The sequence below is a fragment of the Hypomesus transpacificus genome, chromosome 23, assembly GCF_021917145.1.
Source record: "Hypomesus transpacificus isolate Combined female chromosome 23, fHypTra1, whole genome shotgun sequence".
Lineage (NCBI taxonomy): Eukaryota > Metazoa > Chordata > Actinopteri > Osmeriformes > Osmeridae > Hypomesus > Hypomesus transpacificus.
The window spans coordinates 17,771,324-17,798,376 of record NC_061082.1 but is presented as its reverse complement, the minus strand read 5'-3'; the positions used below and the strand labels follow the sequence as shown (position 1 = coordinate 17,798,376).

The window sequence follows — 27,053 nt, the reverse complement described above, 5'->3', positions numbered from 1 at the left end:
GAAACGCAAGAACAATTGTAGATGTTTCCTTTTTTTTAAGGGTTTGATTTAAGCTTAAAAAATGCCATGATGCACAATGCTCAGGCCTTCTCTGGTACCATATGTGTCAAGCTAAACATACCCAACTGTCAGAATATTTATACCTAGCTATTAAATAAGTACAAGTGTTGGTGAAAGGGAGTGTCACTAGACCCACAGAGACCCACAGAGGGTCGGAGTGGTGATGCTGACCTCCCCAAGACCAGCGAGAAAGGTCATAATAATCAGACGGGCCCTACAGAACCACCACTACAGAGAAACCTTTCAGGTCATTATTCTTAATAGATGCAATTGAAAATAAAACAGTGAATGCCCCTTTAACTAGCAATTAAATGTATTTTGCATTGGCGTATAACTGTTTATACTTTTTACAGAGTTGGTTGACAGTTGACTGTATAATGTTAGTGTGATTGCTGCTTCACAAGCCATAAAATACATGTAATTTAAAGAAAAAAGCTTGTGGCTGAAGATGGTAGAATGGCACCAAGAACACTGTGGGGCAAAGCCAAAAAAATAACTGCCTCCAAACTGCTTAGCTAGACAACTGCTACAGCTGAAGAAGCCTTTTCCAAACCATCCACAACAATTATAGGGCTAAGATGAGTGAAGGCCAGACATGTCATGGAATCTAAATTAATATCCAAGACAAATCAATTTGCTTGTGATACATACATCTAATATAACGGACTCATTAGTATCCTAAAGTTATTGAAATCCCAGGAGTTGGCACCATTGCTCTCACTCAACACATAAACTATTGGAGGCTGAGAGGTTAAGTTAAATTGCTGTAATTACTGTAAGAAAACTACTGTGTCGCTGGTAATCTGCACTTGGTTGAAATAGTTGCTTCTCAGTGCTGATGAAATGATAAAAATGTTATATGTAATCCTGTTATTCCATTATATCTAGACAGTTTAATGAATGGCTAAAACACAATGAAGTAAAGTGAGAGCAAAACCAACATAATTATGATTTATTAACAGTTTTATAAGCATTTGTTAGAACAGGCACTGTGTAATTTAGTTAAATTGAGTGAATGAGCATAAACGACACATGGTTTTCCATCCCTGGTCCCAAGTTCTCTGTGAGGCAGGTTTAGCTCTTTATGTCATGTTATCATATGTTATGTATGTACTGTATGTATGGTTAATTGTGTGTTTGCTGTGTAGTGTTTACATTTTCTGTAGTCTGTGTTGCTGTACTACATTGATATGTCATGGTTGTTGAACTTTAATAGCAGGATTTATTGTATATGTTACTCCGTGTACCACCCTGAAATGGAGGAAGCAATATAAGATATATCTAACAAAATACACAAAGTCAGCATTCATTACGTTTTTAGTTTTCTCATGGACTCCTCCCCAGGGCCCAAAATAAATAAATGTCTGTAATGAAGTATTAAATGTCAAAAACTGTCAAGTAAATGCTGTTGACCACACTTTAAACCACAGGCAGTTGACCAAATCTGATCACTCATCTTCAAACTGGTGTTATCACAGATATTACACATATGTGAGGTCAAAGAAATTTCTGCAACCTGCCATAAGGGAACATTGGTGTCAATTCCAGAAAGACATGATAAAAGCTAAAAGTACATTTTATATTTGGAAAAGCATTTCCTAGTATATCAATTTTTTTGAGAGGGCAGTTACTTTCTCATAAGGTACAGTTGTTACACTTCAGTTTAAATGGAAATTCATGTTGTTCTGGTGCCAATAATTGAGTACTTTGTATCCCAGACTGTCTTTTCACCAGTTCATCATTGAAATTCAGTGCAAAACTTTGCACAGAATAATAATGTGTATATTTACACAAGAAAACATTAAGTCATTCTGTATATCACAACCATCCAAGCACATCAAAGTCTAAGAGCATAGAAATGTGGTACATTTAACAATATAAAACAATGACAGCTTGCATGTTTAACTCTGGTCCAAAAACTCATTCACTGAGCCTAGCTCTTGAACATTTTTTCAGCTGGCACAGTCAGCAAGAAAAATCACGTGAAACTAAACACAGTTTAACTGCCATCACTGCTGGAATTGAAAAATCACTACAGGCAAAAGAATACATTACAAAAGCTTGAATTAGACATCTTGCATTAGAAATCACATGACAATGAGACAGCAGATCCAGAAGGAACTTGGGGTAGAATCCTGAAGTCCCCAACAGGCCACTGATGCACAAGTTAGTTGGAGGTTTTCATCCAGGACTATAGTCAAAATGAGAGCAACATTTACCATAATAATCCCACAGTAACACAGTAGAGTGAGAGAGAACAGTGTTGCTCTGTAGTCTTTCGTCATATCCAATCCAGAAAGAGTAAATACAGTGGATGTGTTATCCATCAATACCAAATCTTGAACAAGTGTTTTAAATGTTTTTACATGTACTGATTGTTCGTCATGAAAGTAAAGATACCTTGTCTTGGCTCGTTCCACAAATGTGATTCCTCATGCTGCGTGGGTCAGTTTAATGTTTCTTACTGGCCTGTTTAGAAATGGTCATCAGGACCAATTGACACTGACTGCATAGCAACATTATTGACATATTCAGTGTGGAACAAGTGCTATATTTACTTTATGTTCTCACGAAAATGTGTAATTGTAACATAGGCGATGGTAACACTATTTGAATAGTTTGTGAATCAAATCTCAAAACATTATTGTTACACATTAATGTACTGTTGACTAGCCTTCACTCTAACCCCAACCAGTTGTTATATATCAACAAAGATAGTCACTGGTTGATGTCGTGTAAATTATTGCAAGGCTTCTAAAGGTTTGAACATAGCTAGACATGGCTGAGAAGGTTAATATAAATGGTAAATTTAATTTGAAGTTAAAGATAACAATGATATCACTAAACTTAATAATGTGGTTTCATCCTCAATAATGTTGTAATTGGATAGGGTGGTAAAGGTGGGTTTCATTTTAGTAAATAATTGTACATATAATCAAGGAGGTCTGAGTTGTAAGTTTATTAATCTGGTTGGCTTTATGTCATCATTGGTCAGGGGGGGATGGTTGGAGAAAAAATGATGCAAATTGTATTTCTGACTGCTCACCCTTTTGTAGAATTTTAGAACCGACAAACATACCTGATCATGTTGTTTGAACCCATGTGACTGAGGTGAGGTTATGCTGATCTCAGAACCAGGCTACGGGGCTTGTGGGGTATCAACATAGGAACATGCTGGAAAACTTGCGTTTTATGTGGAATGTAACAGTGTTAAACATAACTGTGTGTTAAATTAATCTCATAATTCAACAACTTTGACTGTCCAGTATATGTGTATGTAGTGGCATTTCCAACACAGATATGCGTGTAATCACATAGCCCCTGTCTTATTGAGCATTATGGACCTGCCCTGTTAAAAATGATTAAGTTACTAAATATAAGTAACAAATCATTTCATTTCACACCAAAATTAACAGATACATTAAAGAAAGAGACAGAGACTTGAGAGTTCATAGTTCATTGGTGTGACATGACGAAAAGATAGCAAACAGTCTAATCAGTACTGGACAAGTCATCCGGTGTCCCCGAAGTGATGCAACTTTGCAGTAATCAGTGTCATTAAGCTTCCTCATCCCCAGTGAAGGCTTTGGTTGTGGGTCCGTGTCCCTGCTGGACCAACCCTCCGGCCTGAAAACAAACGCCTCTGGGACCTGGACCGGCTAAAGCTCCTAATTGTTGATAACAGTGGCCCTTGGAAGGTCATTACTGTAGCTAATAAGGATTTCATTCAAAACATGTTGTCATCATCATTTCAGGGAAAGCAACTCTTATGATGTAATCACAGGGTCTCCAGGTACTAACAGCTATTTTAGAAACGCAAGATCAATTGTAGATGTTTCCTTTTTTTTAAGGGTTTGATTTAAGCTTAAAAAATGCCATGATGCACAATGCTCAGGCCTTCTCTGGTACCATCTGTGTCAAGCTAAACATACCCAACTGTTAGAATATTTATACCTAGCTATTAAATAAGTACAAGTGTTGGTGAAAGGGAGTGTCACGAGACCCAGAGAGACCCACAGAGGGTCGGAGTGGTGATGCTGACCTCCCCAAGACCAGCGAGAAAGGTCATGTGCAGACGGGCCCTACAGAAGCACCACTACAGAGAAACTTTACGGGTCATTATTCTCAATAGATGCATTTGAAAATAAAACAGTGAATGCCCATTTAATGAAAGCTAGCAACTAAATACATGTATTTTGCATTGGCGTATAACTGTTTTTACTTTTCACAGAGTTGGTTGACAGTTGACCATAATGTTAGTGAGATCTAAATTAATATCCAAGACAAATCAATTTGCTTGTGATACATACATCTAATATAACTGACTCACTAGAATCCTAAGTTATTGAAATCACAGGAGTTGGCACCATTGCTCTCACTCAACACAGAAACTATTGGAGGCTGAGAGGTTAAGTTAAATTGCTGTCATTAAGAAACCTGGTGTGTCACTGGTGAAATGCACTCCCTTCTTTTGAAATCGTTCCTTCTCAGTGCTGATGAAATCATCATAACGTAATACGTAATACTGTTATCTTACTGTTATCTAGTCAGTTTAATGAATGGTTAAAACACAATATAGTAAGGTGAGAGCTAGACCAACCTAATTAAGATGTATTAACAGTTTAATAAGCATTTGTAAGAACAGGCACTGTTTAATTTTGTTAAATTGAGTGAATGAGCATAAACAACATATCGTTTTCCATCCCTGGACCCAAGTTCTCAGTGAGTCAGGTTTAGCTTCTGTCCTTCTATGTTATGTTATAGATTTTTGTATCACACTGAGATGAAAACTTTTCCTCTATGTAAACACTGACACAATAGGATTCATCATGGGCTTCAAAGCAAAAATGTGTTTTAATTACATGTTGGAAACACACTGTAGGTAGAGTAATGTAATGTTGCCATACTTGGTGACACAAACATTTGCTGCGGGGGTTTTCATTTATTGACTACTAATGTATTGACACTCCTGAGGAAATGCTCAAAAAATGTTCACACAGAAAGTGCTGAAATTTGCTAACCCTAACCCTACATTTTATCAAATTATCTAAAAAACAAATTATCTAAAGTATTCAACCTTTTTCTTGAACTAAGCCTAATATTAAAATGGCCAAGGAGTGGAACCATGTCCTAATCTTACCTACTCCTGTGAACCAGGCTGATCACACCATTACAGGTTACTATACGTTTACACAAACCAAAGTCAAACTCCTTTCCGTTGTCGTGACTCCTTCGGCCTGCCTTCTTCAGAATAACCTCCCTATCAGACAACCTATAAAAAATTACCGTTTTCATACATGCTCATTGAGAATATACCAGCATGTTACTTATTAGTTTTCTTTCATTGTCATGTCAATAGGTTTGTATTCTGTAATTCATTGATAATTGTCTCTCATAAACAACTGATGACAGATCAAACATGGAGTCATTGATTGGAGCAGATCTCAGTTCAGGCAACGGATCCCTCTGAAGTCCCAGAGCAGTAAGATGCTGTCATAAGACAACTGGAGAGGCTATAAATATGGTTAACAGGTGAGATCTGATGGTGTAAGGCCGGAGATGCCCACTACTGACAAAAACATCAGACACGTATGTTTTCCCATATGGTCATATTGATGTCAGACCTCGTTTGAATTTTTTGAAGAACCAGTTTTCTGACTTTAGATGTAAGGTACAGGTAAATATGGTTTGGGATCTCATGGATAGTGTAAATTGAAGGACACACATTATTGACATGAGATTTATTATTAATATAGAGACAATATTATTGTAAGTTGTATACAATGGAAAATGCATCCATTATTACAGTGTTTACTCTTTCTGGGTTGAATCAGACGATGCACTACAGAGGCGTACTCTTCTCTTTAACTCTGTTGTGTTACTTTGTGATTGTTCTGTTAAATGTTGGTCTCATTTTAACTATCATCTTGGATGAGAATCTCCATGAACCTATGTACATTTTTTTGTGTAATATATGCATCAGTGGACTTTATGGTGCTACGGGATTCTACCCCAAGTTCCTTCTAGATCTACTGTCTGATGTTCATGTCATCTCTTATGCAGGATGTCTATTTCAGGCTTTTGTAATATATTCTTCAGTATGCTGTGACTTTTCCATGCTAGCTGTAATGGCATATGACAGGTATGTGGCAATCTGTAGACCACTGGAGTATCACTCTGTTATGACCAGGCAGAGGGTCTGCCTTTTAATTGTTTTGTCCTGGCTGAGTCCTTATACCTGCATATGTGTTCTAGTGGGATTAACATCCAGACTTCAACTATGTGGTTTTCAGATACAGAAACTCTACTGTGACAACTGGTCTGTAGTTAAACTCGCTTGTTCTTCCACAATTACAAACAACATTGTTGGATATATTGTCATATTTTTCTTTTTTGGGCATGTCATTTTTATTTTGTGTTCATATGTATATTTGATCAGGTCATGTTTGAAGTCCATAGAGAGCAGGGGTAGGTTCATGCAGACATGCATGCCACATTTACTGTCATTACTAAATGTAACAGTTGTTTTGTTTTTTGATGTATTGTACACCCGATATGGCTCAAAAGATTTACCACAAAGTCTTCAGAACTTTTTGGCCTTACAGTTTCTGATAGTTCCTCAGATTCTTAATCCCCTCATTTATGGCCTTAAACTGAGTAAAGTGAGAAAGAGAATACTGAGTTATTGTGAGAAATTCTAATAGAGGGAAATGTAAATAATAGTTCCTTATGCAAGTGTTAATCCTATACCACATCCTTCACATCTAAAAGCACCAATGGGCAGTAGGAACCCTGAGTGGTTGTAGAGAACGGCCCCTTTGCTTCCGTCAAAGAGGTACTATTTTCCAGATGGAGGCTTTTCTTTTTTACTCACACATTTTTTGTGTTTCAGTTAACCATGTGTGTTTTAGTTCATCAACATGGGAAGGTTATGCAAAACATTTTGTATTTCACATATTAATTCACTATTTTAAAAAGCCTGGATTCACAGAGGGCTTTAAAATGTTATTGCAATATGTAACTGTCAACTGTAGCTGTCAACATCAGTAACTTCAAAGACTATCATGTTATACCTCTTATTTATTTCTGCTAAAATGCGTCATTTATCAAATACAAATGAACCCACAACCTAAAACCAGGCCTCAGTTATTTGAATTGTGTTTAATGTATCAACAAATATGCCATGGGCTGCTAGTTATTTCTCCCAAAACCTTTGTGCTTTTCTTTTGTATTTAAAATATGTACAAATGTGGTTGTTAGTTAATGCAACATACTAATATTAGTAAACACACTATTTCTACAGTAGTTACAGTAACCATTAGGTATATGTCTGAAAGTCATGCCATGTCAAACCATTAGGGCAGAATCTCTCCCAGGGGGTTTCTTCTTCACATATGACAAGAGCTGTAAGATAAAATCCCTTTATTACGTTTACATTTAGTAGACACTCTTATCCAGGGTGACTTACAGTAAGTACAGGGACATTCCCCCCGAAGCAAGTAGGGTGAAGTGTCTTGCCCAAGGACACAATATAATTTGCATGGGCAGGGATCAAACCAGCAATCTTTGGACTAATAGCCCGATTCCCTAACCGCTCAGCCATCTGACCCCATAACTAGATAACAGCAACCACAATATAACAGCTCTTGAAGACAGTGCTCTGCAGTGGTGAGTTACTTATAGTACAATGTAGTACACTTTTATTTTTGCCCCCATTTTTCATGAGCTGAACTCAAAGATCTAAGACTTTTTCTATGTACACAAAAGGCCTATTTCTCTCAAATATTGTTCACAAATCTGTCTTAATCTGTGTTAGTGAGCACTTCTCCTTTGCAGTGAAAATCCATCCACCTCACAGTTGTGGCATATCAAGATGCTGATTAGACAGCATGATTATTGCACAGGTGTGCCTTGGGCTGGCCACAATAACAGGCCACTCTAAAATGTGCAGATTTACTGTATTGGGTGGGTTTGGGGGGGAGGGGGGGTTTGGTCCGAAAACCAGTCAGGATCACTTCATGTTGAAACCCAGAAATAAGTTCCGTCAATGAATACTTGGTGCCATTCATTTATGCATATGTAGCCTGCCAATAGCAAAACTAACAAAAGAGTCCCCAAATCTTTTTGTTCTGTGGGTGGAAACTCTATACCTTCTTCCTGAAGGCAAGAGCTCAAACTCCCCCTTCAGAGGATGGTCAGTACAAGCCGATATGTCCTGGGTCTTCCTTACAACGTGTTAGGTCTTCCCTCAATCGGCCTCCAGCTCCGTCCCGCCCTCTACCTGCAGCTCCTTCACAAACACACACACACAACCTACCTCTCCTGAACGCAACTCCACTCTTAGAACACACTCACCTGAGTACTCGCACCTGTGTGAGCCAGTGGATGAATGGAGCTTGTGTGAGAGGACGCCAGTAACTCTCACACACGTAATATTTCTGTCATAAAGTCTAAGATCCATTCAATAATATTAATATCGAGATTTAAGCCAGAGAAAAGTTTCTCTAGTTTCTCTGGTTGCATAGTGTTAAAAGCAGAAGAAAACTCAATGAACAGAAGTCTGGCATGAGATAGTGGGCCCTCAAGGTGATGATACAAGCTGAGGATCCAGAGAACCCTGGATCTGCTGCCTAACAGCCCGTCCCACTACTTTCTGTAAAACCTTTAAAGATGTAAGTGCTACCGGTCTAAAATCATTGCGCTTCCAGCTTTCTGAAATCTTTTGTAATTCCAGAGATTTCATAAAAATAACCTGAAAAACATTGCAGAGCTGATCAGCACAAGTCTTTAGTACTTTGCCACAGATCTTATCAGGGCCTGGACTCTTCCTATTGTTGGTGTGCCTAAACAGTTTTGCAACAAAGTCAACATCAATGGTCAATGTTTGACTCGACTTAGTATTGCACCCTATCTCGTCTATCTGTTTATTAAAATCTTGTTTATCATACCTTAAATAGGAAAATCATTCAAACTCTCAGCTACTTGACTGTCAGAATTAAAACCCTCCAGACTAGCTGCCTTATCACCCCTCAGATGACATCCAATCATCTTTTTCATGCCATTCCAAGCCTTTCTTAGATTATTACTTCTAAATTCTGTCTTTATTTTGTCCCTGTAGTTAAACTTTGCTTTCTTAATTTCAGCCCATACCTCTTTTCTCAACTTGGCTATAACTCCTCTGTTACTTAAATGCAGCTCTCCTTTGACTCAAAAGACTCTTCAAGTCGTATTTTCTTTATTTTCAAAGTATTTTCTGATCTAACTGTTATAACATTTACACTTTTACAAAGGCGGTGCATTAAGCAATAGCTCCCAGATAGTGAAGAATACAAATAAAACACAGCTTTAAAATAGACAATTGAAGGATCAATATCTGATGTCTGTACTGTATTGGTATTGTAACTATCTGGATAAACATTGTATTTGACCGTTGCAAGGAGATACAAATTCAGATTCACAGTAAAACCCCATAGTAATCCAACCATCTTCTTTTGATGAGCACTATATTCCATCTGGGACATATTCCACCTCGCCCACTGAACTACATAAAAAGGCACTCGTGTCATGAGTGAGTGCACTACGTGAACGTGAATCATCTGAAGTGGTAAGCTCATTCATTCATTGTTCATTTACCAAACACAAAATGTTGTGGTCCTCACGTTCTTTTTTACAGCATCATCTACTGACCAGTTTTTTTCTCCAAGGTTTTCCTCTACTAAACTTCAATGACATGGAGAATGGAACTTCTCCATTTTATTTCAACTTCATCATGTTTGAGGACCAAGGACTCTACAGATATCTTTACTTTTGTATGTGCTTGCTTTTGTACATTGCTATAATCACATCAAATATTATAATAATAATTTTAGTTTCTCTTGAGGAAACATTGCATAAACCCATGTATTTTTTAATTTCATGTCTCTCAATCAATTCTCTTTATGGTTCTGTTGCTTTCTTCCCGAGATTCATGATGGATCTTCTTTCTGACATTCATCTAATCTCCCGTCCTGCTTGTTTCACGCAAATATTTGTCATTTACACGTATGCATCATATGAATTTAGCATTCTGGGGATCATGGCTTATGACAGATATGTTGCAATATGTCAACCGTTACATTACCATAACAATGTAACTTTAAAGATCTGTCAGTTAATAGCCTTTGCCTTGATCTATCCTATGTTCACTCTAGGATTAATTGTGTACCTTTCTGTCAAGCTACCATTGTGTGACAACAGAATAGCAAGAGTGTTTTGCTCTAATTGGGCTGTGGTTCGATTGTCATGTGTGGACACAAGACTGAACAATGCTATAGGAATGTTGGTGACTATTATTTCAATATTTCTACCATTGGTCTTTGTTTTGTATACTTACTTAAGAATTCTATTAGTTTGTCGGAAAAGTTCCACAGAGTATAGAGGAAAATCATTACAAACCTGTTTACCTCATATTGTTACATTTGTTAACTTTTCAGTTACCACATTCTGTGAAATCACTCTGAGTCGTTATGAACCTAATGAACTGAATCCTTTTATACTAGTCATTTTGTCATTGGAGTTTGTAGTTATTCCTCCCATTTTGAATCCTCTTATTTATGGTTTGAAGTTGCCAGAAATTAGAAAACACATTTTTAAATTGTTGTCATTTCAGAAAATGATCTCTTAAAATATAATCTTTAAAATATCAGGTTATACTTTATAACTTCATTTCCATTTCTTTCAACAACTTAATTAGTTCAATTATCTTCGCTAGATACGTTCCTTTAAATGAAAGATGTTTGTTATAGATGAATCTTAAATATTTGTTAGCGGTATCATTGACTTTGGAGTTTTGTGTGTATGTTAAAATTGTCAGGTCATTGTTCAGCTGGTAGGTCCTCTTGACCTCTGCTCCTACCTGTTTCTCTGTTGCCTGTCACTTGCTCTTGCCTGTATTCCAGGTCTGTTCCGGTCCAGGTTTTACCTTTCACCTGCTTCTCTGGCCTTGCTGCTCCAACTGTCTAACCTGCCACACACCTGTCCTGCATTGTTCATTAGTGTTGTGCTTGTGTATAACCTGCCTTGTGGTTTCTGCCAGTTTGTTTCATGGAATGCTCTGCACTCAGTGAAGCTTCTCACGACCCCCCCCCCCCTAAATCCGCCCTCCATTTCCCCGACACAAAAACCATGTTAAAAAGTTAGGCTACTGGATATATTGATTAATAGTAGGCTATTTATTTTAAACAATGTCAAAAAAGCCAATTTAGATTAGTTTAGAGGGTGTTTTTTAATCAACGAAGTAAAGGTCTAAAAAGGTCCTTGACCTACGTAGCCTATCGTTCACTACGTCAATCATGGCGTGTCATTTTATTTTGATTGAAGCGGTGGATGAGGGAGCTGTCATAGTACAAGGCTTAAAGGGAACGTTCTTTCTGGAAGAAGTCACGTGGCCGTGTGCATTGCTTTTGCCGTGGTGGATTGTATGATCCATGTTTTACCTCTCGGGCTGCTGAAGAATAGGGTTTACGCGCAATTAGCTTGACTACTTAAATCTGACTTGAATTAGTAGGACTGTGTGAGCTGAAATTGGCTTTTATGGAACCGCTTTAGCCCCGCTTGACTAATTACACTTATTCAAGTCTGGTTTAGGACTTTTACGTTTTTTTTGAGCGGCCTTTATGGAACAGGCCCCAGGGCATGTTGCAGATTGCTTGTGTATAGCTCCTCATGTGTACTCTGAAGTTATTTTAGAATTCTACAGTACTTATTTGATAAATACATGTACGCTAGAGTTTTATTTGGTGTTTGCATCTGTACCACATAATTTATACATTTGATATAAATTAATGTGTTCTTATATAGATGGACCACAAAGTCTTCTTTACGACCCAAAATGTACATATGTCTGAGTAAAAGTCTTGTGAAACATTATTCAAATGTCATTCAATAATGAGTAAGGTTTTAGTATGTGATTGTATATATATACAGACAACACTTTCTAACAGTGTTTCATACAGATAATGCATGAGATACTGAATGCGTAGGCCTCAATAATGTTTTATGTACAATTATTTAATAAGTGTGTGTTAACAAAATGAGTAAAAATGCTCTAGACTGTGCAGTTATTGTTAAATGTTTAAATATAATATACTATTATGCTTCTCCATTATCAGACTTTAAATACTGACGTATTTTCTATATAAAATATAAGCTGTATAAACAGATGTAGGCTACAATCATAGCAGAGTCTCTAACAGGGGTAATATTTTAATTCTTCTGGAATAATGAGCATTACATTTGCACCATGGAAACTAAAGATAAACACAAGACACACTTATTAAACAATTCCTTAAGACAAGTACAACCAATAATTACATACATTTCCACAACGCAATTGTATTTTAGACACTTTCTCTACAACACATTAGATGACATGTAAGAGAACACATGTATTGCATATTTGTTACATATTGAATGGTGTTAAGGGAAGGTAATGTTAATGAGAAGCACTTTATGATATATTTGTTGAAATAAACTTCACATCCTAATAACCAATAAATCTAAAGGTTGAACAGAAAATGAAATCAATCTATATCTGTGGGAGTCGCTGGACTGTCATAAATATGACCAACCATTAAAGGTCCCATGACATGCTGTGCCACTATGAGCAGTCCCACAATGAGCTTTTCTGTGTCTGTAGATTTAAATGCTAGGAGGAGGAAAGGCGGGGCGGGGCGGGGCTAACTTCCATTTACATTTACATTTATTCATTTAGCAGATGCTTTTATCCACAGCTTCTTCCAAGAGAGAGCTTTACAAAGTGCATAGGTCACTGATAATAACAACAAGATATCCCCAAAGCATTGCGGGTAGCCAAAACAAGAAGCACACATTGTGAAAAACCCAAAAATTAGTGCCAAAAGGAAAAACCATAAAAGCATGTAGTTAAGGAAGTTACAATTAAACAACATGAATCTGTAAGTGCAAGTGTACCTGTAGAAAAACAAGCAACAGTAAAATAAAATAAAAATAAGATTAACTAAAATACAATACAACAATGGCATGCTTCGGTCGTTTGCAAGCCATGATGTCTCTCGAGAAAAAACCAATAGCACGCTCGCACGGTCGTAGCTCATTTTCTCATTGACGGGCCAAATTCTCTGGGCGGGCAAAGCAGAGAAAGGGGAGGTAACCTTTCCCCTTATGACGACATAAGGGGAAAATTCCAGATCGGCCCATCTGAGCTTTCATTTTCTCAAAGGCGGAGCAGAATACCCAGGGCTTGGTTTACACCTATCACAATTTCTAGCCACTTGGGGACCGTAGGCAGGCTAGGGGAACTCATTAATGTTAAAAAACATCATAAAGTGCAATTTTTCATGCCATGGGACCGTTAAGGACCGAATGCAATGACTGGACAGGCTACTTGTCTGTCTGTCTCCTGTCAGTAGTGAGGCAGCGCTATCATGAGTGTTTTTATGGGAGGGGATGGGATATTTGATTTGAATAATTTCAAACACAAGCTAAAATTGCTAGGCATGCAAAACTTGCCGATCCTGGCTGTAACATTACAGACGTTTTGCGGGCCAAGTGAACATTCAATGTTCAGTTATAGCCTACAGCATAGCCAATTCTAGGTTTTAAAACTGGGGGTGCAAAGGGTAATGATTATTTTTGCTTACAAAAACATGCACAAAATTAATACTGGATTTTATTTTTATTAATCATTAGAGTACAACAAACCATGATAGAACATACAACTCTGACATCACTCAAATGTAAAAAAAAAAAAAATCATGTTTTTTTTACATTCATTTGAAAATTGTAATGTTTTCATCTCAACAGTAGGGGATGCAAATGCACCCCCTGCACCCGTGGTAAAATCGCCTATGACCTACAGGTTTCCGAGCACAAAATCAAAACTATACAACTACGTGAGTGACTGACCATGAAGGATTGGATGAATTAGCTGTAATTTTTGCTCCAATTTGATCTAACATTAGCTCTAAATCAATGTGTTCATATTGCAATCAAAGTTTTCTCCAAGAAAGATAGATGTTCCAGATCAGTCACCACAGATTGATCTGGAACATCACCTTAACCACTGATCAGTTAAAAATAATCAAAGATAATATTATTTTATTACTTCCTCGTTCAAAGTTGCATGGCATTATACACTTTGGTAATATTGTGACCTCTGATCTACACTAGTATCACAGGCATTTCCTAGTCGCACCTAACAAAGAACTAACTTATGAAGGCATGAGCAAACCGCATAATGACAGTTTATCAATGATACAAGCAACATAATTCATAGATAGGCATATTTCTCTCCTGGACATAACCAAAGAAGGGTTATGTTCTCATGAGATTAATATAGCAGGGTATCAATCAAACATTGTTTATTATATTCAGAGCATTCCAAACAGTGAAAAAGTAATAAAGTAATCATTATCTTTAAATATTGTTAACTGATCAGTGGATAAGGACAGACATTTTCATGTGTAAACAATTTCTACACTGACCAGCCCACCTCTTAATCTGCTCAATCCAACAGGGACAGATGACTGCATCAAATATTAGGTTATCTATCTATTAATTTACATAATCTAAAGAAGATCATTGGTTGGCCACCTTGAATCTCAGAGCAATGTTGTCAAGTATTTATACATGTAGGGAGTATACTGACAGTCAGCAAGGAGTGAGAACCGAGGAGAGTGCTTCTGTAGGCTACAGCACAGGCTCATAAAGTAACTACATATATACTTTTGTGTAATGTCTCGATTTTTGTTGTTGTTTCTGTAATCTTCAGTGTTAGACAGTATTAATCTGTATAGCTAGGGATATCTCATTTAGTCATGTTTTTAGTGTAAATAAGACTATCAAGGGAGGGAGAGGACAGTAGATGTCTTTTTGATCATTTTTACAGATTTGTTTTTCCCTTATAATGGAAAATGTGTCATCTGTAACAGAATTTACTCTGTCTGGGTTTGATAAGATATTAGACTACAAACTAACTTTCTTCTTTCTCACTTTACTGTTTTACTGTGTTATTATTATGGTAAATGTTGCTGTCATTGTTATTATTACCATGGATAGAAACCTCCATGAGCCAATGTACATCTTGCTTTGTAATTTGTGCATCAATGGACTTTTTGGGAGTGTTGGATTCTATCCCAAGTTTCTTCTGGATCTACTGTCTCATGCGCAGGTTATCTCGTACGCGGCATGTATGTTTCAAGCTTTTGTAATATACTCTTCTGTGTGCATTGATATTTGTCTGTTATCAGTGATGGCATATGACAGGTATGTAGCGATCTGTAGACCACTGAAGTATCACTCTGTTATGACCAGGCAGAGGGTCGCTCAATTGGTCTCCTTCTCCTGGCTTGCTCCTTTGGGTCTTTCATCGGCTGGTATAATATTTGCTTCCAGATTGAAGTTGTGTGGCTCCCACATACAGAAACTATATTGTGCTACTTGGATGGTTGTTAAACTCTCATGTGCTGCAACCAGTTGGATGACTTCTACCATACCAACTAATATAACTGCATATATCATGATTTTCTTCTATACATTTATTGGCATTTTTATTGTTGGCAGTTATGTGCGGCTAATCAGATCGTGTTTTAAGTCCTTGGAGAACAGAGGGAAGTTCATGAGAACTTGTGTCCCACATTTCATTGCATTATTCAATGTGATAATTGCTACTCTTTTTGATGTTATGTACATGCGATACGGATCATCAGATTTACCACAACATCTTCAGAACTTCTTGTCTGTAGAAATGATTATTGTTCCTCCATTAGTTAACCCCCTCATTTATGGTCTGACACTGACTCAAATTCGTAACAAAATATTGCATCCATGTTTGCAGAAGAAAAGTTGAAGTGTGTCTAATTTATACCCAAGGACACAGAGATTTGAAGAAAAAGGCTAAAGGAAATCTTGAACATCAAATGATCCTATAAAGTGCGAAACATTTGCAAAGTTGGACTTTCTAATTGAGTCGATGCTACATGTTTTAAGATGTATTATGTCGAGTTGTGCACCCCTGTTATTCTAAACATACTTTAGAATTCTCATTATATAACCAATGTTTCTGAGACTTCAGATGCTGAGCTTTAAATTGTTATTTCACTTTTTAAGAACTGAAATTAACAAACAATAGTTGTCATTTGTTCTTTCAACAGGTTTGAAAACATGATTAAATCACATTATGAGTTACATTAAATTATGAGTAAAGTTTAATTACCAAGGCTACTGTGTATCACGTGAATAGGGGTTCAGGGGTTTAACCACCTGTGGATCCATTTTATTTATGCCTACATTTCTATACACATCGTAAAAGGTTACAGTGAAAACAAAAGACTAAACCAGTGACAGATTACTCAATTTCAATGAAATCATTAGTATCGTTTCAGTATCGAGTACCGCAATACTACACTTGGTATCAGTATTGAGGTCCATATTTTGAGATTGTGACAACACAAAACCAGCTATGCCACTAGCTTTTCACTGGTAATGTTGAACTGTGCTTATACTGAGGAGTGAGGTATATGGAGATGTATGGAGGACCAAACATGCCATATTTAGAAATTAATGAATACATACTTCCACATCCTTGCATTTAGACAGAAATAAATGAATACATTTAGCAATCATAGCACAATTGTCAATCAATAGTTGACTTCAAATATGAATCTAAATGTCTTTCATCCTTTCTTTGTTTATTTATTGATGTATTCATTCATTCATTCATTCATGTATTTCCATTTTTATTTCTTCCTAATGTGATAATGACAGAAGGCCAGTAGATGTGGAAATTGACATTCAGACATTGAAATAAATCCAGAGCCACAGAGATCTCTATGGCTCAGGATTGCAATGTCTGAATGACATCTGGTCTTCTGAGACAAATTTTGAGAACCCTAAAAGATTCCTATAATACAAAATGAATCATAATCCTATGCTAAAATATGTAGTCTTTGAAGGCTAGTTTGACATGTTCCCAGACCCCTAATTAATGGCTGTTGCTATACAATTTTGCTGACGGTTAAATTCTGGCAATCAGAAGATTTTCTTGTCTTACCACAATAGTCAAATCAAAAACTAATAGGAATGCAGAACCTGATGACGGCATGACACACTTACCGCTACAACAACAAACCAACACAGGGAAAATTTTGAAAAAAGCCTGGTGGACGTTAGCCCATAGACTTATATACAGTAGACACAGCAAGCCTGCTCTTTCAAGATGGAGTCCGCATTCATTTCTATGAAAAGTACTCAGTGGCGCAGTGAAGCAAAGCAAGAGCGCGAAACGGACCGCACCATCTATCCAGTTCCGGCTCGTCCGGCATTGTGCAGAACAGTGGCTCGCCTTGTTCCAAGCTCCGAGACTCGTGCACACTTGCAACTAGTTGTACACGTCATACTTTGCGACAACCAGTCGCGAGCATGTGAGCCAAGGCATTGCAGTGGAGTTAGAAAACTGGCAGAATGGGGTACAAGCAGAGGTGTCAAAAGTATTCACATTTATTACTCAAGTAGAAGTATAGATACTAGGGTTTAAAAATACTTCAGTAGAAGTTGAAGTATCAATTCAAGCTTTTTACTCAAGTAAAAGTATAAAAGTACTGGTTTCAAAACTACTTAAAGTATAAAAGTAAAAGTAGTAATGTACAGGGAAAAAAATCCAAAAATATCTTTTTACAAAGGCCATAATGACTTGTTATATTGAAATGTTATTGTTGAAAAATGTGGGCTGCAACTGTTTCTGTCCATTGAAAATGAACGCATTTTACTAGCCTACCTATATGTGTAGCCTACTACTTAGCATTAACATGTGTTTCATGGAGCGGACTGCCAAAAGGCATGTTGCTTAGCAAAATTCAAAGGAAATAACATTGCCCCTAACGTTTGTGCGAATACAAGAGATTCAATTGGGACCAAGACAAACATTTTGACACCGACGTTGTTAATGTAGTAAATATTAAAGTTTTTGGGGGGTGGGAAAATAATAAATAAATATGAGAGAGAACAACATAAATTATTCAAAATAAAAGGCCTGTTGAAGGAATTCTATATGTAATTCTTTTGATGAGGTGCATAATTTAATAACTTTTTAGTCTATATACATTCTGAATCTGTCTCCTCACCCCCTCTCTCCCTCACCCAGTCCTATAATTTCGGGAGTATCACCTCCTCAATTGGTTATCAGGCCCCTCGCATCTCTGTAATTGCAGAGCGGGGTCAGCGGAAAGGGGGGATGGATCAAAGCTTTTTTTTTTTTTTCAGCTTTCAGCATTCTGCAGGAAATGCACTTTCTAGTTAATCATTTTCCCCTGCAAGTCTTTTTTATAACCTGAGAGTGTCATGTCTTATTTGCACCTTCATCAATAAACATACATTGTGGTAAATGAGAAGAAAAGGAACAAAGAGTGATTTGTGAGCTATTTATAACCTTCCTACAATACATGTGTGCAATATGTGTGAATGTAAAAGAAGCCAGATGTCCTCTTTTGTTGTTCAAATGTTCTCTCAGAAGTATTTTCTGATCTAACTGTTATAACATTTACACTTTTACAAAGGAAGTGTATATAGGAAGGCCTCCTAGATAATGAAAAATACAAATAAAACACAGCTTTAAAATAGATAATTGAAGGATCATTATCTGATGTGTACTGTATGGGTATTGTAACTATCTGGATAAATATAGTATTTGACCGTTGGAAGTAGATACTAATTCCGATTCACAGTAAAACCTCATAGTAATCCAACCATCTTCTATTGATGAGCACTATATTCCATCTGGGACATATTCCACCTCGCCCACTGAACTACATAAAAAGGCACTCGTGTCATGAGTGAGTGCACTGCGTGAACGTGAATCATCTGAAGTGGTAAGCTCATTCATTCATTGTTCATTTACCAAACACAAAATGTTGTGGTCCTCACTTTCTTTTTTACAGCATCATCTACTGACCAGTTTTTTTCTCCAAGGTTTTCCTCTACTAAACTTCAATGACATGGAGAATGGAACTTCACCATTTTATTTCAACTTCATCATGTTTGAGGACCAAGGACTCTACAGATATCTTTACTTTTGTATAGGCTTGCTTTTGTACATTGCTATAATCACATCAAATATTATAATAATAATTTTAGTTTCTCTTGAGGAAACATTGCATAAACCCATGTATTTTTTAATTTCATGTCTCTCAATCAATTCTCTTTATGGTTCTGTTGCTTTCTTCCCGAGATTCATGATGGATCTTCTTTCTGACATTCATCTAATCTCCCGTCCTGCTTGTTTCACGCAAATATTTGTCATTTACACGTATGCATCATATGAATTTAGCATTCTGGGGATCATGGCTTATGACAGATATGTTGCAATATGTCAACTGTTACATTACCATAACAATGTAACTTTAAAGATCTGTCAGTTAATAGCCTTTGCCTTGATCTATCCTATGTTCATTGTAGGATTAATTGTGTACCTTTCTGTCAAGCTACCATTGTGTGACAACAGAATAGCAAGAGTGTTTTGCTCTAATTGGGCTGTGGTTCGATTGTCATGTGTGGACACAAGACTGAACAATGCTATAGGAATGTTGGGGACAATTACTTCAATATTTCTACCATTGGTCTTTGTTTTGTATACTTACTTAAGAATTCTATTAGTTTGTCGGAAAAGTTCCACAGAGTATAGAGGAAAAGCGTTACAAACCTGTTTACCTCATATTGTTACATTTGTTAACTATTCAATCACCACATTCTGTGAAATCACTCTGAGTCGTTATGAACCTAACGAACTGAATCCTTTTATACTAGTCATTTTGTCATTGGAGTTTGTAGTTATTCCTCCCATTTTGAATCCTCTTATTTATGGTTTGAAGTTGCCAGAAATTAGAAAACACATTTTTAAATTGTTGTCATCTCAGAAAATGGTCTCTTAAATATAATAAATAATATATTATAATGTATATGAATATATTTATATTTATATCTTAAATATTTTTAACCATCTTAAATATATATATTTAAATATTTAAATATATATATATTTAAGATAGTTAAGATATGCAACATACATCTTTCATGTAAAGGAACGTATTTTGCAAATATAATTGAACTTCATGGAACAAAATAATTGAAAGTAATTGAAATGCAGTTATAACTGTTAAGACACAGACAAGACAAAGCAAAGCAGAACCTAAATAGATTCCTGTCTCCTTCTTACAACAAGCGATGTAATTTTACAGCACAGGTTTAAACATAATAAATTATTATTACATAAGATTAGGTTTAATCTTGCTTTAATCATTCTAGTATTAAGACCAAACCTAACATTTGTATGGCAAATGAACGGGGCTGTTTTCCAGTACATTGCAGATAGCGTGGTCTTAAGTAATTATAAATGCACAATGAAAAATATGTTAATAGTAACAGGTTTACACAGTATGGATTGACTAATAGTCCCACTCTTTGTCACTTTACTGTGCTATTGTGTGATCGTGCTGGTTACTGTTACTGTCGTTATGACCATCTTATTCAACAAAAATACTCCATGACCATCTTTCTTTGTAAATTGTGTATTACTGGACTTTGGGACTGTTGGTTCTACTGTCTCATTCGCCTGCTATCTCTTCTGCACTGTCTGTGTCACCCGGTCATAATAAACAATTCTGTGTGCACTGACATTTGTTCGTACGGCATATGACGGGCATGTGGCAATATGTAAACCACTCGTAAACCACTCTGTTATGACTACGCAGGTCTCTTTTTCCTGGATTATTCTTTTTAATGTTATATATCAGAATGTATTTATGATTAGCAAAATCTACAATCTGCACAAAAATTAACCTTGGTTATACAGCAATGTAAAACAAAAAATAGCGGAGTAAAGTCAAAGGAAAGACAATGTGGAATAAATAACAATTAAGTAACAACAATAAAATAGGAAAGCATATGATAAGTTAACAAATCATGATTTACTGCTAGACATTGCACAGTCCTGTCACGACGACATGTCCAAAGTAAGGGGTGACATTGTCATGGTCTTAAGGGGGAAAAAAATTCAGAAGTGAGCCGCGTGTAAAGGGTTTGCCACTATCCTACTAGCCCACTTCCTGGTTCTAGCATCATGCACAACACCATAGGCTCATGTTCTTGGCCTGTGAGCCAGCTCGCTGTTGACACACTACATTCCAGTCTGTGTTTGGAGTGGGCAGAGGAGGTAATTGAATCTGTTGTACAGCATAACATGTTGCAGGACTGTTTGTGTAAATGTTTGGCGTTGTATCATGTTTTTTTTTTACGTTTGGTTTACCAGACAGTCCTGGGACTTCAGATGCAAGGCATTACACAAATCTCCCTGTTTTCCTTTTGTTGTTTATGCAAGGACATGACTTGAAATCTGAGACATAGATGTTGCAGTCTTGTACAAACACTATTGTATGAGACAAAACTATATTTGTTTCATTAGGTTTTATCACTTATTGCATTTTCATATCATATCACTATGTTGTCACATTTGGTATAAAACATTAATGTATATTTTTTGCCTTGTAAAAAAATCTCTCTTGGAAGTCGCTTTAGATAAAAGTGTCTGCTAAATGAATACACGTAAATAAGGGAGAGCTACAATAAAGTGTCTCTAAATTTGTGTCCATACTACAATTTATGCATTGGCCAATCCAATTGTATTACATCCTCTCCATCCATCATGTACAGATGATTATGTTGTTAAATAAAGAACTTTCTTATGCCCAATTTACTTGCTATAATACCGTTTTAGGACACACAACCATCACCTTGTAAGCTCTTATAGAATGTGCAGTACTGTGCAAAAGTATTCCACACAAGATTAAACATTTTCTTAAATATATATTTTGTCTTCTGTATTTGTGTGGCAGTATAAAAGGGCTTTTTTGAGAAACTTTTGTTTAGTCTTTTCATTTAATTATTTTCTTAAAGCATTTTCGCTTGACTTTTTTTGCTTCATTTGTGCCTTAGACTATTGCACGGTACTGCATATTGTATGTTTTTCTGTATCCAGTTTAGGTCAATGTTCTTGCAATACTATCATACTACTGGGTTGTTTCTTAGGCTACACTGAAGATGGCGGACGCTCAAATCACTGCAAGGACACTTTGAATCCCAGAACAACATGATCATGTGTTACTTTGACTAGAAAGAGAATAAATTGGGAGTCAGGAACGAGTGAGAGCAGTGGCTGGATATGCACAGCACAGGCTTAACATAATGATATACCTGTTTTATTATTTCAGGGCAAATAATATTTCTGTTTGCATACATTAAATTCTAAGTTAATAATATTTTGTGAATGTAGATTAAGTGAGAGAGATAACACATGGAATCCGTTTTCTAATTTTACCAAATATTGAGTTTTCTCTTATAATGGACAATGTGTCATCTGTTATAGAGTTTACTCTGTCTGGGTTTGATGAGATATTAGACTACAAACTAACATTCTTCTGTCTCACTTTATTGTGTTATTGTGTTATTATTATGGTAAATGTTGTTGTCGTTGTTACTATCGCCATGGATAGAAACCTCTATGAGCCAATGTACATCTTTATTTGTAATTTGTGCATCAATGGCCTGTTTGGTACTGCAGGATTCTATCCCAAATTCCTTCTGGATCTACTGTCTCATCATTGGGGTATCTCTTATACAGGATGCCTGCTTCAAGGTTTGGTAATATACACTTCTGTGTGCAGTGACATTTGTTTTTTAGCAGTGATGGCATATGACAGGTTAATGGCAATCTGTAGACCATTAGAGCATTCATCTGTTATGACCAGGCAGAGGGTCGCTCAGTTAGTCTGTTTCTCCTGGCTTGCTCCTTTGGGTCTTTTATCTGCTAGTACAATATTTACTTCCAGATTGAAGTTGTGTGGCTCAAACATAAAAAAACTCTACTGTGCTAACTGGATGGTAGCTAAACTCTCATGTGCTGCAACCAATTGGGTAACGTCAACCACACCAGGGAATGTAATTGCATATGTGATCATATTGTTCTATATATTTCTTGGTGTTTTCATTTTTTGCTCCTATGTGCAATTGACCAGATGCTGTTTTAAGTCCTTAGCAAACAGAGGAAAGTTCATGAAGACCTGCGTGCCACATTTACTAGCGTTGTTTAATATCTCAATTGCTTCTCTATTTGATGCTATGTATATGCGATATGGCTCCTCAGATTTCCCTCAAAGCTTTCAGAACCTCTTGGCTCTAGAAATCATAATAGGTCCTCCATTATTTAACCCCCTCATTTACGGTCTTACACTAAGTCAAATTCGTAACCAAGTCCTGCATAAATATTTGCAAAATAAATGACTACGTGTTTCAAGTTCATCTGCTTAAGGAGCTAAAAAAGACTGAGAAGAAAAAAGAAAATATTTACATATCAGCTATTTGTGACGTTCCCGTATGGTCTTAGAGGTACTGAATTTCACAACCTGTTTGTGACGTTCTAGGTAAATGAATTACGTTCCCCTAAGGTCTTTCTGAGGTTTTGGATGTCACCTTTTCTGGGCGGTATAGTTACATTATTGGTATACTCATAATATGTGACTAGGGAATGTTATGATTGTACCTAGAATGTCCAAAACAGGCTGTGAAAGACCTTGTGGGAATGTTACAAATGACCTTGTTATGTTTATTGTACATGAAGACATCTCAATTTAAACGTTATTTTATGTAAATCCTCATAAAGTCACTTACAGTACCAATAGAAGATGTGAATGTGTACATTCAGGCAAGTTTTAGGACAATCAGAGGCCCCCACATTTCTATTCTGAATAGACTTGGGATGTAACGTTCATCAGCGTACCACAGGTACTTAACCAGGACTTTGTGGAGAAAAAATTAACATTGAGGTCACGTCCTTAAACATAATTTGGTTCGCTGGGATATAATTATTCTATAGTGAAAAATATTTGTTTGCGGTATCATTGACTTTGGGGTTAGGGATGGATGTTAAAATTGTCAGTTGATTGTTTGGCTGGTATGTCCTCTTGACCTCTGCTCCTCCGTTTCTCTGTTGCCTGTCACTTGTTTTTGCCTGTATTCCAGGTCTGTTCTGGTCCGGATTTTACCTTTCACCTGCTTCTCTGGCCTTGCTGCTCCAACCTGCCGCACACGTCCTGCATTGTTCATTAGTGTTGTGCTTGTGTATAACCTGCCTTGTGCTCTCTGCCAGTTCATTTTATAGAATTTGCTGACCTCAGTGAAGCCTCTCACGGCTTTGAGGCTTGTTATGAACCTGATAAAACTGGGCATATTGAAGATTGCTTGTGTATACCTCTTCATGTGTACTTTAAATTTATTTTAGAATTATACAGAAATGATTTGCTAAATACCTGTACGCTAGAGTTTTGTGTCTGCATCTGTACCAGATAAGTTATAAATTTGATATAAATTAATGATATAAGTCAAACAGATCGACCAAAGTCTTCTTTATGACCCAAAATGTACATAGATCTGAGTAAAAGTCTTGTGAAACATTATGAAAATGTCATTCAATTATAAATAATGAGTAAGGTTTTGAACGTTATTGTATATATTTACAGAAAACACTTTCTATCAGTGTTTCATACAGATAATGCATGAGATACTGCATGCGTGGTAATATTTTTATGTACAATTATTTAATAATTATATTTGTTAACTACTAACAAAATTATTACAAATGCTCTAGACTGCAGTTATTGTAAAATTGTAAAGTATAATGTACTATTATGCTTCTCAATTATCAGACTTTATAAATACTTAAGTATTTTATATATAAAATATAAGCTGTAGCAGATATTGGCTAGCCTGGCTCTGCCCTCCTACGTACTTCCGCTCAATTTGGATTTTGCTTCCGTACTAGGTCTGGGAGTTTGACTTTGAATTCGGTTTTCAGAAACAAATTTTTTGTAGGTCCAATCAGCGAACAGAGGGAGTGGCAGAGAACGATGACGTTAATGTGTGACGAGTGACTTGTTGCTCTTTTAGGTTAGATATAACGAAGTTAAGTCTTGTACTTGCTGGGAAATATTTTACTGTTGATTGTTCTTCTACAGGTACAGTCCTGCACTTTTGTGGTTCATGTTGTTTTAATTTGTAACTTGTATAACTGCATGCTCTTATGGGTCTTCCCTTTTGGCACTTGTTTAGCTTTTTCACAATGTATGCTTCATGTTTTGGCTACTTGCAATGTTTGGGACTATCTCGTTGTTATGATCAGTGACCTATGCTCTTTTGTAAAGCTCTCTCTTGGAAGTCGCTTTGGATAAAAGCATCTGCTAAATGAATACATGTAATGTAATGTAAATGTAATGTCGTGCACTAGTTTGAGTAGTTCAGTAATGGCGGCGGAGAAAGATGCGAGCGAAGCTATTCTGCGGTTGTGGCTACACTGCCGAATATCCATAGGTTAAAGCCGGAGCAAGAACATTCCTTGCTGAGTTTTGTTGGTGGCCATGATGTTGTGGCCCTCCTCCCCACGGGGTTCGGGAAAAGTTTGATTTTCCAGCTACGGCAGCTAGCTCCGTTACAGTAGTGGCGAAGAAGTTGGCTAAGGAAAACGCTTGCGATTGGTTATGGCAAATCAGAGTGGCTCTGGGCAGATCCAATAGTTTTAAACTTCAACAGAGGACCCGCCTTCAAGGAAGTTAACGTTTGTCAATGGAGCGATCCCAGACCCTCTGTACAAATGAAATGTACGAGGGTCTGGTTAGGACCAGGCTAGATATTGGCTACAATCATGGCAGAGTCTCTAACAGGTGTAATATTTTAATTCTTCTGGAAAAATTAGATTTATATTTGCACCATGGAAACTAAAGATAAACAAGACCTGCTGCTTATTAAACTTTTCCTTAAAACAAGTACAACGTTGTAAATATTTACATAAAAATCCTCAACGCAATTGGATTTTAGACACTCATCCACCACACATTAGATGACATGTAAGATAACTCATGTATTAACATTGATCAATATGGTGCATCTCAATTATCACATATTATCCACTATATTTTTCTAAAGCAACCTTGGATAAGAATGCCTATTAACTTTTTAACAATGTTACATTTTTGTGACCATTTCTACTCAGAGGCAAATTTTCAATCCTATGCTCTGCTTTGAGGGGAACCTCCAGACACGGTTGCTGCTAGATTGAACCAAATAAATGTTTTTCTCTGGAACTTAACTTAACATGCCTATGCAGGTAACGTGAAAAACGATCCAAAGCTCCCAACCGTGTCTTCGGATCAATGTTTCGTTCTTCTGACAATCGAGTCTTCGGATCAATGATTCGTTCTTCTGACAACCGAGTCTTCGGATCAATGATTCGTTCATCTGCCGGGTATGAGTCTTTGGATCATTTTTCGTGACCTGCATAGGCTCAGTACTGCCTAAATGGAAATCACTGATTGGACACCTTCAATCCCATAACAACCCGAACATGTGTTTATACGATTAGAGACTAGAGAGACACACTGATCTTCACAAGGGGGAGAACTTTTCATGGAACTACACAGTAGACTTAATATGCACACTTGGAAAAGTGTTCAGTTTAAGTTAGCTTGGAATATCTTATTTAGTCATATTATTTAGTGTAAATAAGACTATCAAGGTTCTTAACAGTGACAGAGATGACAAGTTGTGTTTTATTTTACAGATAATTTGGTGTTCCCTTGGAATGGAAAATGTGAAATTTCTAATAGAGTTTACACTTTCTAGGTTTAATGACATACAGTATGTAAGGGATAATGCCCTTCGAGGTGTCCAATAGCACCTGATAATGGGCGATGCAGAGGCGTGAACCGTCCGACGCGCAGCAGAGGTCCATTATCAGGTGATATTGGACACCTCGAAGGGCATTGGGTCCTTGGAGAACAGAGAAAAGTTCATGAGAACTTGTGTTCCACATTTAATGGTTTTATTCAATGTCGTCATTGCTGTTTTATTTGATGTCATGTATATGTGATATGGCTCATCAG

At 36.8% G+C, this 27,053-nt stretch overlaps 5 protein-coding genes across 5 annotated transcripts; all 5 read left to right on the top strand.

Moving 5' to 3' along the window:
- The first annotated feature begins 5,843 nt into the window (after nt 1-5,843).
- LOC124485932 (olfactory receptor 4M1-like) lies at nt 5,844-6,761 on the top strand. The gene has a single exon (XM_047047833.1). The coding sequence runs from the start codon at nt 5,844-5,846 to the stop codon at nt 6,759-6,761; it is 918 nt and encodes a 305-aa protein (XP_046903789.1).
- Nucleotides 6,762-9,790: 3,029 nt separating this feature from the next.
- Nucleotides 9,791-10,723, top strand: LOC124485928 (olfactory receptor 10J4-like). The gene has a single exon (XM_047047826.1). It carries the CDS (start codon nt 9,791-9,793, stop codon nt 10,721-10,723), a length of 933 nt encoding a protein of 310 aa, XP_046903782.1.
- A 4,260-nt stretch (nt 10,724-14,983) lies between these two features.
- LOC124485652 (olfactory receptor 11L1-like) lies at nt 14,984-16,007 on the top strand. The gene has a single exon (XM_047047372.1). It carries the CDS (start codon nt 14,984-14,986, stop codon nt 15,923-15,925), a length of 942 nt encoding a protein of 313 aa, XP_046903328.1. The 3' UTR covers nt 15,926-16,007.
- Nucleotides 16,008-19,037: 3,030 nt separating this feature from the next.
- On the top strand, nt 19,038-20,000 carry LOC124485927 (olfactory receptor 10J4-like). The gene has a single exon (XM_047047825.1). It carries the CDS (start codon nt 19,068-19,070, stop codon nt 19,998-20,000), a length of 933 nt encoding a protein of 310 aa, XP_046903781.1. The 5' UTR covers nt 19,038-19,067.
- A 2,464-nt stretch (nt 20,001-22,464) lies between these two features.
- Nucleotides 22,465-23,403, top strand: LOC124485926 (olfactory receptor 6N1-like). Its single transcript, XM_047047824.1, has one exon. The coding sequence runs from the start codon at nt 22,465-22,467 to the stop codon at nt 23,401-23,403; it is 939 nt and encodes a 312-aa protein (XP_046903780.1).
- Nucleotides 23,404-27,053: the final 3,650 nt, after the last annotated feature.